We start from the raw sequence: 12,871 nt of genomic DNA, 5'->3' as shown, positions 1-12,871 counted from the left end.
CACACACACACACACACACGGTGTACACCCACATCTCTCAGTCTGTCTCTATCTCACTAACTCCCAAACATTGTCTCAAGGACTGTCAGGGGAGAAGTCTCTCCTCCACTTTCTCTGCATCTCCCAGCCCCACTTTCCTCCCTCCACCAGAACCTGCTGTCACATCTGCTCATTTCTAATTTTATGAGTGTTCACGTCTATTCCTGGATATAACACATTTGATTTGATAGCAACACGACCAGACAGTGATTAAATATGATAAAAATGATAGACGCTACTGTTTCTGTACCTGAGCCTCTCCACATGGTTTTAAACAAAACTCTTCAGAGACACAGATGAAGTCACTGTTTGGTTTTCTTTAAAAGGTGCTGTATGTAAGTTTGTGCTAGCGCTACATAGCTAACGTTAGCATTAACAGCAACTTATCGGTCTAGAAGAAACGTTACGAGTTCAGCATCAAACTTCCTTCGGCGGTGGAAAGCAACGCTGACGTTTAGCTTCTGTGTCGTGGTTTTTGCCAAGCGCTTCAGCGTTTGCTGTTCCATTCATTGACTTATAGGTCAGATTACACCCTCATCCTCTCATGTTGCACCGACGGCAGACTCTACAGTGACTCGCTATTGCCACGTGAGGTATAAAGTGGTATTACAGGACAGGAAAGGTTAGCATGCTACCTTCAGTAGATAAGGTGTGATCGAAGGCTCCACTGGTTGGACACATCTATAGACGCCTTTGTGATGATGTCAAATCTGTAATTTCTTCACACTGTGTTGATAATTTTTGTAAATTTTGTTGTTGCCCGCTGTGACGTTGGTCTGTTGAGCTGGCATGGTGCAAAACTATAACAAGAAATAACATTATGACATGACTATTTGTCATGGTTATGCAAAAAAAAAAAAAAAAATCTGATTTATGATCTAAAATTCACATTCCTTGCCAAAAGAATGTGGACACCCTTATCTGGAGCTCCACCCTTTAGTTCCAGTGAGGGGAATCTTAATGCTGCAGCACACAGTGTTCTTCTTTAGACCTGTTTAACATGACAATACTCCGTGTGGCATGCCATAACCTGCACAGAGATCCTGTCTTCAACCTGACTGATGTTTTCTTTGTAACCATGGCAACAGAGGTCAGTTCAGGGTGGGGACAAAGGACCTATGTGGTCATTCAGGTTGGAGGACTTTGTTGCCGGCAGGTTTATCATGTAGATGCATAACTTCAGGAATGTTGAACCGTGACTCCACACGCAGCTTTTTGGTGTTGTAGATTAGAAAACATCAGATTTGTGTCATAATAAAAAAAATCCATGTGAACAGAGTCTCTGGGTCTTACCCTCTTCTACCTGAACTCCTCCTATCCTTCCTCTCATTCTCACTTATCCTTCTCTCGTCTCCTCTTCCCTCTAACTAGACCCCCCCCCCCCCAAAAAAAGCTGCTCAACAAGTCTCTCCTTTGATTATCTGCATCACATCTTGTTGTAAAATTACGTCCATATCCATGTAATCCTCCGGCTGTTCCATCTCTGAAGTGTTTTGCAGGATGAGACTGAACCGACGGACGGACGTTGGCGTTTCTGATGCAGTTGTAAGAAAGCAAAAAAGAAAAACTGCTGAAAGGCCAGTGGAGGTGAAATGAGAGATCTGGGACGTGAGATCAGTATTAAACCCGGGATCAAACCTGCAACCCTCCGCTTCACACAGTCATAGGCCAATGCCTTCAATCCAAAATGTTATCTGTGCTCACTCCTGAACGCCGCAGTAAATACTAATGTGCTACATGCAGATTGTAGATAATATTCTCCGTGCGGATTTAAACCAGTGTGAGCCTCGTTAAAAGCCTCTGACTGACCTCGTACAGTGTGATGACCCCGTTGGTCTCATTGGGAGCTTTCCACTGCATGAAGATCTTCTCCTCGTAGGGCGTATTCTGCAGAGACTCCATGGGCACGGAGCCGGGCACTGCAGAGACACAAAACATCATAATGCATCAGAACAGAAGCAAGAGCTCAAATTCACCTTCTCCGCTGAGAGCGTCCAACAATTTGGCAACAAACATACTTTATATTTTATTTTAACATTTGAAGGAAAGTGTGAAGTAGATTCTTCTGCCAAATCTAAGTAAAATGTTTAGCAGGAAGCTACAGAACTATCACGTTTATTTACGGTTCCTAAAGTATGATCTCAGAATAAAAAGGTGTTCTAGATTCATATTGTTCTGCTTCCCTCACCTCAGCTAAATATCTGACAACAGTAACATGGAGAAAAGGAAAAGTCTAAACCTCACATCCTGAAATCATCATGAAATACAGCAAAGTTTACCCAGAAACAGGCTGGTCTCACATAACCAGACCAGATCTCCAGCTGCTCCCACTATCAGTGTGTTACAGGGGAAAACTCTCTGGCTTATTTGCATTTCTTTAAGAACAATCACAATGTTCACAGGCGGCGCTGAGCTCAGGACGCAGCGACGATGCTCCTGCAAAATAGTGTCGTAAGTGGAACTTTTTGCACGTGGGGAGGTGAGCGCTGTCATTAAAATGGCAACTTCATCAAAAACACGTCATCTTTTTAGCCGTAGGCTGCAACTGGGAGGTTGTTGTTGTTTTCTGAAGTGAAGCGGGATTTTGTAAGAGGAAGGGGAGGAGGACGCCACCTGGAACAGGCGCCCAGTGGCAGGTGTATACCCACAGCCTACATCCGCTGAGTCAGACTACAGATACACTGGTGACAGACCGGGACAGACGTCATCCTCTGGTCCTAAATATTCATAAAAATATTATCTCTGAGGGAGGCAGCATGTTGAAGGGAGGGCAGGCTGAAAGGAGAAGAGAGGAGGAAGTGTGTATATTAAATCTCACTTCAGTTTGTCATCATTTAATTATATTATTTAACTGCAGCAAAAGTTTCAAATATCTGGGAACCGACTCATCAGAAATATCGAGTCGCCCAAAATCAAATTCAGTTTTTTTGTGTGTGTCTGTGAGGAAGGATGAGATCTGCTGCTCGCTTCAGAGAAATCTGACCGTGAAAGACATTTACAACTATTAAATATGACATGATATTTCAATATATTTCTTATATTGCGAACGGCTGAGTTTTCATTTGTAGTGTATATATTAGGTTTTGCTGACAAGAACCGAACTCAGCTTCTTTGCATCAAACACAAACTGTTGATTGAGGTTTTATGAAACGAGACAGAGAAACGCAGCTGAGAGACATTTTTAATGCGACACTATGATGAGCGTGGTTTCTGTTAAGCTGTTGCCGTCTTCATCGCTTGTTCAATTACATGAAAATGTTGTAGATTATTACTTTCTGCTGAACGTAATCTCCAGTGTGAGAAAAAGTTCATCAGAGCTTCTGCTGGGTTCATAATCAGCTTTCTGACGCTTCACGACACACGTCAGGGCGAGTTTAACCACCGGCTTCCACTCTCAGGTATCGCTGTAATGTGGTGAAATTAAACCGGCCTCATCCGGAGCCGAACAGGAGACAGACAAGCTGTAATGATGTCGTGTAGAGATAAATCTTCAAGCAGCCCTGTGGACGGTGAATAATGGAACAACTGCTGAGACAGAACTGGAGCAGCCGCTGTGATTTTCTCGGGCTGCCGGCACATTTTCTGACTCGCAGCCGGGAGCCCTGCATTCGAATCAAACTCATTTGGATGGAACACCTCAAACGAAAAGTTTATTAGCTCACAAAGTCAATTACTGATTCAATGTCATCGGAGCGACGGCCTCCTGTCAGGGGAAAACTTTCACCTGACGTCTAGAAGCTGTGGTTTCCAGTTCATGGCTGCTCGGTGCAGTTTGTACATGTTAGCACAGAGAGACGTTATGTTTTGTTTGTTTTCTTCTGTTGTGTTGCCTCTTTAATCAACGGCACTTGAAATGAAACAATGACTCTGAGATTGAGGCGTCAACTTTGGGTTTTAATTTGAGGCTGTTCAAATCCTCATCAGAGGAGAACTACAGCAGCTGTTTTAATTAACTGAACAACAATAAACTTCATGATAAAAGTTTCATATTTAATGTGTGACTGCACATGTTGTTCAGTAGATGAAGTTTACCACTGTGGCGACCCCTGTTGTTATTGGTGTGGCGGTGCTTTGATTCATCCTGCTACCTGCTGCATGTTCATCTGTGACACCTGAGCCCCGCGTTCACCCCGTTAATCATCCTCTCTCTCTGCAGGCAGCCTCAGTTTCTTCTGCTATTCTTTGTCTATTCTGTGCATCCTACAACACACACACACACACACACACACACACACACACAGCACGCACCTCACACTGATCTTACTGCATGCTTTGTGAGTCTTTGTTGAGTGTTTAAGTGATTTCTGTTAAATAAATCACTCGTGTTAATCTTTAAAAAGGTGCGTCTCTCTCCTTGTCATGGCTGCCGTGTCCTCAAGTGACACTTAAGAATATGTGATTTATTCTGATTTCTCAGTCTCAACATCATCTGCTTTCCAGTCACGGACTATTATCTGGTGACAGAAGGCAAATCTTCCACCTGCGATCAATACAAACTTTCATTAGCAAGATATTTGTGAGATTCATTCTGGTCCCCAAAAACTGAGGAGGAGTGTGGAAGACACAGAGCCTGAACAACGAGCCCACGGGTCGTCTGTGCGGCGGCTTATTATGACCCACGATTAGGTTTTGTTGCTAGGCGACATCTAGTGGTCGTCGTAATGATGACAGGAGCGAAGTGAAAAGAGTGGGTGACGTAGAGATGTCAGGAGGTATATGTGGTGGTGAGTGGTGTTCGATTCCCATGCGAAACCAGCAGTTTAAGTCGAATCTTTTATCCATGTCCTTTCGTTGTTATTATTGTAACCATGACAACTAAGATCGTCTAATGTTGAGGAAGTGCTTATTTTAACCCGAACCTAACCCAGCCATGACTGTTTATTACTGTAAACATGGCTGTTATTGTAACCATGACAACCGAGGTCTTTAAAGTTAGACTGTGTAAAAACTGAGAGTCAGCACTTTGCCCAACACTCAAATCTGACGTGTTGGAAGCGTGTTGTTGTCCATGTCTGTACTGCAGATATTTACTGCAGCGCCATGACGACATCGCTGCACATCTCACACGCACACACACCTGACTCATTATGGTAAAATCTACCTAGTAACAAGAGCGCGTGTGTGTGTGTGTGTGTGTGTGTTTTCAGGCTGTCACACTGACTTCATGAAGGCTTACAAACAGAGAAGAAGTGTCAGACACCTTGTCAGGGAGTGAAGTTGTCAAACACACACACACAAAGTTACACCCTGTTACACACAAATACACACACACAGTTAGAGACAGACACAAGCGCACACAGACACACACACACACACACACACACACACACACACACACACACAGACAGACAGACAGACAGACAGAGGGGTGTGAAATGTTCTAAATGTTGAGGAGAAGGAGACAGACAGAGTCATGAGGGACAGATGACTGCAATGTGTTGAAATGCGCGTGTGTGTGTGTGTGTGTGTGTGTGTGTGTGTGTGTGTGTGTGTGTGTGTGTGTGTGTGTGTGTGTGCGTGTGTGTATATCTGCTGCCTCTCCTCACTTCTTATTTTTGTTCCTCACTTTCATCCTCACCATCATTCTGCAGTTGCAGGAATATTTTCTGCCGTGACCTCTGACCTTTAATCTGTTTGCCGTTGGCTGTGAATTGTGTCGGTGATGCAGGAAGTGAAGCTCGCTCCGCTGTTGTGGATGAGACTAAATGTAACACAGAGACGAGTCTGTCACCGGCGAGGGGGGTGGGGGGGTGGAGTGGGGGGGTGGGGGTGATATAACTTCTCCCTTTGTCTCAGGTGAGAACGTTTCTGAACACCGTGTTGCGTTCAGAGCCGAAGATTCAATCCAGCAGAAAACGCTCCGCAGCGTTTCCTCTTACACTCGAGAGCCGGGAGCCGTTATCCATCTCTCTCCAAAACATCAAGCAGCTTTAAGACGACCTCCGGTGAGTGTGTGTGTGTGTGTGTGTGTGTGTGTGTGTGTGTGTGTGGGGGGTTCAAAGCGTTCCTGCTGCTTCTTCAAGTGATGAAACTGCACGGCCTGACTTAAGATAAGATTTACTTTATTGTCACCTTAAGGGAGATTTGTCTTTGGCTGAGCGTCGCTGCATCACAGTTATCTCCAAACACGCTCAAACACATCCGCACAATCACTCACGACTTAAAAAACACACACGGACTAAACCAATAAATTCATATTCCACTGTAACAGAGTATTTCACATCAAACATAAAACCAACAACTCAAATATCACCCGTGCCGAATTCAAATGTTAGTGGATGATGGGACAAACTGAACCTGTGGTATTCAATTCTCAATCACTTTTATAATAAACAGCAGCAGCATCGTGTGACCGGAGCCGTAAAGATTAGAAAAGCTGCGCAGGTTAAAATAGAAATGCTTTCGTCAGCACTGGATAATTCTCAATAATTAATAGGTTATATGTCCGGATCCGGATAGGAGGGCGTCTGGGTACGGATCCAGACCTCTGCTCTAAATCCTCAGTGCACACACTAGACATATTTAGCTGACAGGTGCAGCCAACAGCTCTGTGCAATTTAGCTTCATTTAACCTGCCGGCACCTCGCCTACAGGTGGCACCTCGCCTACAGGTGGCACCTCGCCTACAGGTGGCACTACAGTGACGTGAAGTCAGTTTAAATGACCACAACTCGGCAGCTAATCGAGTCACGGAGCGTCGAGAGTCTTTCGAAATTTTTTAACAATTTAATTCACTCATACAGATCTGAGAGCTGTTACACAAACGTGTTCATATTTTTTCTTCTTAACTGAAATAACTAATTTAGCAGCTTGTGCAGCTTCAGCCGATGCTTTATATCGCAATTCATATTTGGTGCAATCGACATTTTTATATAAATTATTAAAGTTTCATAATATTACAAACACAGCAGTGAACGCACCATGTTACACACGTGAAACAACGACATTATAGAAAACATATTGTGATGAAAAAGTCAGGGGTTAACGTCCTCACATGCTCTGAGACGCGCACACACACACACACACACACACAGACTGTCAGACTTCTCTGACAGAAGAATATTATGATTAGTAATTCCAAGGTGTTGATTAAGCCCCCAGCCTGTGGAGCATATCAAATTACCCTAACAAAGAAACGCAATTAGATGCTGCCATTTTTATTCAACACCTTATCACTCACTTTTGTGTGTGTGTGTGTGTGTGTGTGTGTGTGTGTGTGTGTGAGAATGCATGTGAGAGCAGTCTGTGACTCACATCGTGTACCCTGACATTGGCATGCTGCTTTCCAGTGTGTATATATCATGACTCACGCAACGCACTTGTGTATCTGCTGGGCACTTGTATATGTCTCTCTCTCTCTCTCTCTCTCTCTCTCTCTCTCTCTCTCTCTCTCTCTCTCTCTCTCTCTCTCTCTCTCTCTCTCCTCTCTCTCTCTCTCTCTCTCTCTCTCTCTCTCTCTCTCCTCTCTCTCTCTCTCTCTCTCTCTCTCTCTCTCTCTCTCTCTCTCTCTCTCTCTCTCTCTCTCTCTCTCTCTCTCTCTCTCTCTCTCTCTCTCTCTCTCTCTCTCTCTCTGTGTGTGTGTTGCCGTGCACCATGGGGGCCAGAGACAGAAGAAAACAGGCTTCATTGAAAAGATAACAGCAGCTGTAACACATTAATCATAAGTTGATTAACTTCCACCGTGCTGCACAATGAATGGCCTCTTTTATTAAGCCAGCACTCTCTCTCTCTCTGTTTGTCTCTCTCTCTCTCTCTTTACTCCATGCCTATTTTTCTATTCTTTTTAACCCCTCTCTCTCTCCCTATCCTTAGTTCAATTCAGATTTGTTTCCTGTCTGGCTTCCATCCCTCTATCGGCTCATATCCGTGTTTTCATTACGATAACCAACAGACCTGTTGTTGGTCATTTCTATGGAAATGTTGATTTTTATTCTTTGTTCAGAGCGTCGACCTTCGTAGCAGGTACTTGTGAGCAGAAAGCATATTAAAAGTGATGGTTGTTAGGGAGGTTAGAAATTATTTGCAGGACGTGTAATCAAGATAGAAGTGAGTATTTTGCAGCAGTTTAGTGGCAGTTAAACAAAATAGAAGTCTTTGATTTATCCTGTCCAGTTTGCTTTCTGTGAATCCACTAAAATCATCATGTAAAATAATCAGCATAAACAATTTTCACACATTAAAATGTCTAAAAACAACTAGATATATGTTCAATATGTTGCTGAATTGTGTTCTCACATTATGACAAATGTTTCCATCAATTTCTCAAACCAGAGAAATCTGTGATTTTAATCATGGAAGCGTTTCATTGATCGCCTGTCAACGACGTCATATCCCAGTGTTGTGTTTGTTTGCCAGAAGCTCAAAATTGACTTTTCTCCAGTTTTAAGTCACATTTTTTATAAGATTCACTTTTTACACTTTGGTGGTTTTGTCTGGATCTGAAGTTATCAGAGAAACAAGCTGAGTAAATGTTAGACGGCTCAGCTCCAGCCACTGGAGACGCCCGGTGTCCACTGAAGAGCATCGGTAAATCAGAGGATTTTCAACATGAAACTGCTTTTTTTTTTAAGTGTTTCTCCTGGTTTTAATCCCCTGGTCTGTTTGTTGTGGAGAGGACGACCCCTCTGTGGACAATTCGGCTGCTGGTAAAAACCTTCTGAACAACTGGATTATAAATTATAAAGGAAAAATCAAAACAAAGGTTAGCAACAATCTCAAGCTTCCAGCGAGTCCCTGACGTCCTGTCTCCGCTGAACTGCCTCAGTGAATCACTCATTTCTAAAGTGAAACTGATTTATTCAGTGTTTTTACCGGTTATAATCAGCTGGTCTGTTTGTTGTGGAGAGGATGAGACCTCTGTGGATAATTCAGCTGCAGGTAAAAACCACCGACACTGAAGGAATCCAAACTTGTAGAAGCTGAAGGCAATGGTGGTGAAGACAACAACTCCCATGATCCCACGGTACTTCACAGCACCACCCTGGGCCTTTAATATAACTCCATCAGTCATTTTGTAAGAATGAAAAATTGATGAATATCTCATTTTAGGATGAAACACCTCATTTAGTCTCATGTCCACATGTGGAAACATGATGTAATCCCTGGTGTATCAGTATTTCTTACAGCCGTTCTTCTTCTTCTTGTTCCAGATTTCATCACTGTAGATGATGGGAACAAATAAACACATGCTGGGCTGGATTAAGATTAAATTACACATTGTGATATGAGGATTACAGGACAGATGTGTATTAGTTTTCATGATTTGAGACGACTGTGTTTTCTTCTGCTTTTTTTTTTTTTTTTTTTTAAAGGAACATGGGACTGTTTGCTCCCAGACAGAAGATGTTATATATGAGAGAAACCTAGTTTTTAACATGTTAAAAATCCGTCTTTTAACATTCGGATACCAGTCTCAGTCCGTGTCGCCATCAACAACAGGTGACAACAAACACAGCGTACCTGTGTTATAAAAGTCAAATGTGACAATCTTTGAAATATTAAGATGAAAATCTTTTCTCTTTATTTGAAGATCGAGTTTAAAGACGCATAAAAACACAAAGCAGCACCAACAAAGGCCACGATACCGATGAATGGTGGAATATTTCTTTCATTTTGTTCCTTCACTTGAAACTTTACTTTGGTGGTTTGTGGGTTGAGAGCATCCTGTGATCCTCGATTCACCAAATAAACGGTTAAAATGATTAAAACCCCCGTAAACAAGTGCCCTCCTGCAACTAACTGCACTTTGATGAATTCTCCTTTTAGAGAAGTGACAGCTGTTGAGAAACAGATAATAAAAGCTGATGTCTCTGATTGTTGTTTTTCGTGTGCCGTTATCTGAGAAAAGGCCCCGCTCTCTGAAGATAAAAGGATTATTAAATCTCAATGACTGTGATTGTCCTCGCAGAGAGGGGAGTTTTTCTCTCTGATAGAAAACACCGGCTGTTTATAAGAATATAAACATGTCACAAATATAGAGATTTAAGATCTTTGTTTTAATATTTGATATCAGATGTTTGACTTTGAGAAGTGCTTAACCACTGATAAGATATCCAGCCTGATAGATAAAAAACAACGTGAATTAAGCCATTATCAGCAGCTTTGGAAATAACATCCTATCACTGGACGTTATTAGTGTTGTTTTAGAAACAAAACCACTCACCACTAACTTTTCTTTACTACAAGAAAACCGGATTAATTACCACTGAAGAGAAGTGTTTGTGTGGTCGGTCCCTGTTTCGTTTGTAGGGTACAATGCATCGGTGACTCAATAAACATTAATGCATTTGTATTCATGATATTCCACTGATTGGTAATAGTAGATTAGATTAGTAATAGTTGTAGCAGTACACAGTGTGTGTGTGTGTCTCTGACTTTGTGTTTTGTTTTGGTTTTTTTGTGTGGATCTTCGTGCCTATTTTCCTTTCTCGTCCTCCATTTTCCTGCAGCTGTCCATCCGTTCATAATGGCACAGGACAATTTGAAGCCACAAACAAACAAACACACACACACACACACACACACACACACACACACACACACATCAACACAAACACACACAGAGAGACTTGCCTCAGAGACAAATGTCATGTCCACTTATTGTACACACTAGCCTATTAACCTAACCACGAAACACCTATTTGTCAGGTAGCTGTCAGGTCAGCTCAACACAGCGGCTGCAGCTCCAGGCCTTTATTTATCAAACATGTGCCAGAGGAAGTCGGTGGAGCCGTCGCACCACCTCAGCACCCACAGTCTGTATCACCTCTTCTTCTAAGAATTATATTAGCAGCTATTTGGCAACAGCAAGTGTGTCACCTGCGTTTCTTCTGTTCAATACATCAACAAACAATCAATGAAGCTCCATATTTTTTTCTTCTGTTTTATCTGAAGTGTTGATCCATAAGAAGATATAAAAACCATCTCAGTGTAGTTTCACATCTCCTCTCTCAGGCTTCTCTCTGCAGCTCTAGTAACAACAGGTCGGTGAGCCAATCAGCAGAGAGGAGGCTCTGAGCCTCTCTTCTGATTGGCTGACTGTTTTCTGAGTGATCCAATAAAAATGAAGCAGATTTCAGGTAAAAAACACTCAGAGAAACCAAATCCTGCAAGGTTTGGATGGTGGGTCCAGGTGGGCGGGGCTTGGTGACTGCTTTGTTGTGACATCACAAAGTTCCAGAAGTCCTGACGGCTGGTTTTAAGGCTCAGTTTCTGAATACAGGCTGTGTGCATTTCTCTGTGGACTGAGGCTTTGATACTTTCACAGTATTAATATAGAAGCTAGAGCTGATCTATAATCACACTACACATGGACACACACCTTTACACTGGATCATCTTTAATCAAAATAGTTGGCAACACTGCTTCTGAGCTATCACTGCACATTTTAGGGAGAGGGAGCCACATTTTGAGACACTGTTGAGAAGTAAAGTTTGTAAGCCCTTGCCCCCCCCCCCCCCCCCCCTCCCCTCCCTAACAGCTAGGGGCCCAAACCAGTCACCTTGTCTTTACATCCTTGAAAATAAAACTTTAATCTCAATTTGCCATTTTTGGCTTCCTGACTTATGTTTCTGAAGACATTTGAACTTCTGAAACGCTCTGGGAGGTAATTAGCCTCGCAGCACAACAAAAGCAAATCAGTCTGTGGAGTAAACACAGGAAATCTTAAACTTTTTAAGCAGCACCGAACCAAGATAAAAGTATAAATCCCTAAAATAACGGCTGTGTCAAATCAACAACGCTGGATGTGTCACGGTGAGACAGCCACAGGGTTTGTGACTTAACGTGACTGGGCAGGCTGCATGTGTGTGTGTGTGTGTTTGTGTGAGAGTTAATGTGCAGCTTCCAGTAGGTAAAACAATTAAAAAGGACATGATTAAAACCGGAGAAGCATCATTCTGATATTACAAAAAATAAGTCCAAAGCATGAGAGAGATGCAATTTTATATTCTAATTGTAAATTCCTCATTTTGCCCCTTAACAGTGGATAAAGTATACTTCTATTTCATCAGCAACATTAAATAGTAAAAGGAAAAAAAATCATATATATGTATACGTGTGTGCGCGTGTTTTGTGTGTGTGTGTGTGTGTGTGTGTGTGTGTGTGTGTGTGTGTTGTGTGTGTGTGTGTGTGTGTGTGTGTGTGTGTGTGAGAGAGAGAGAGAGAGAGAGAGAAGCTGCTTCATTTGCAGGAGCCCCAGCTCTATAAAGCCATTACCGTACAAACAGCAATTAGCCTCCGTGTGAACAATTGCTGTTCTGTTCCCTAATTACTGAATTACAACCAGGAGATTAACGATGGTTAAATAAAAAACAATTAAGAACAAAACAATTAAGGCTTCTCTTTTTTTTTTTTTGCTTCCTTCCCCCCCTAAAGCCATCTCTGCTCCCCAGTAACGTTAGCTCTCTCTTTTTAAAAGGGTTCAGACAACTTGAAGTCTGTGTGTGTGTGTGTGTGTGTGTGTGTGTGTGTGTGTGTGTGTGTATCTGTGTGTGTGTGTGTGTGTGTGTGTGTGTGTGTGTGTGTGTGTGTGTGTGTGTGTGTGTGTGTGTGTATCTGTGTGTGTGTATCTGTGTGTTCAACGAGCAAAGGTAGGAATTTCAGGCGGAGATGTGATGTTCCCCAGAAGCTAAATTCAGAGGATATTAGTTATGAGATCAGGAGAAGAGGAGCGAGCCCTGAGGAGGGTGGGAAAGAGATGTGAGATTCTGGATCATTAGAAGGTTTTTTATCCCGCTTATCAGGCGTCGCCTCTAATGGATTCGAGCGATTCCATTTTATCGCGGGTGTGTTGTTGAGAGAAATGTGAGGCAGCAGTGAATTATTAGTGGCG

The 12,871-nt window shown here is 42.6% G+C and overlaps 1 protein-coding gene across 1 annotated transcript in view; it reads right to left on the bottom strand.

Moving 5' to 3' along the window:
- Positions 1–12,871, bottom strand: part of ptprt (protein tyrosine phosphatase receptor type T) — a 318,930-nt gene that overhangs the window by 156,583 nt on the left and 149,476 nt on the right. The window contains 1 exon segment of the mRNA XM_056395774.1: positions 1,849–1,958. Within this exon segment, the coding sequence (XP_056251749.1) occupies positions 1,849–1,958 (110 nt within the window).

Source organism: Seriola aureovittata, chromosome 2, assembly GCF_021018895.1.
Source record: "Seriola aureovittata isolate HTS-2021-v1 ecotype China chromosome 2, ASM2101889v1, whole genome shotgun sequence".
NCBI lineage: Eukaryota > Metazoa > Chordata > Actinopteri > Carangiformes > Carangidae > Seriola > Seriola aureovittata.
This window is presented reverse-complemented; position numbering and strand designations above follow the sequence as displayed.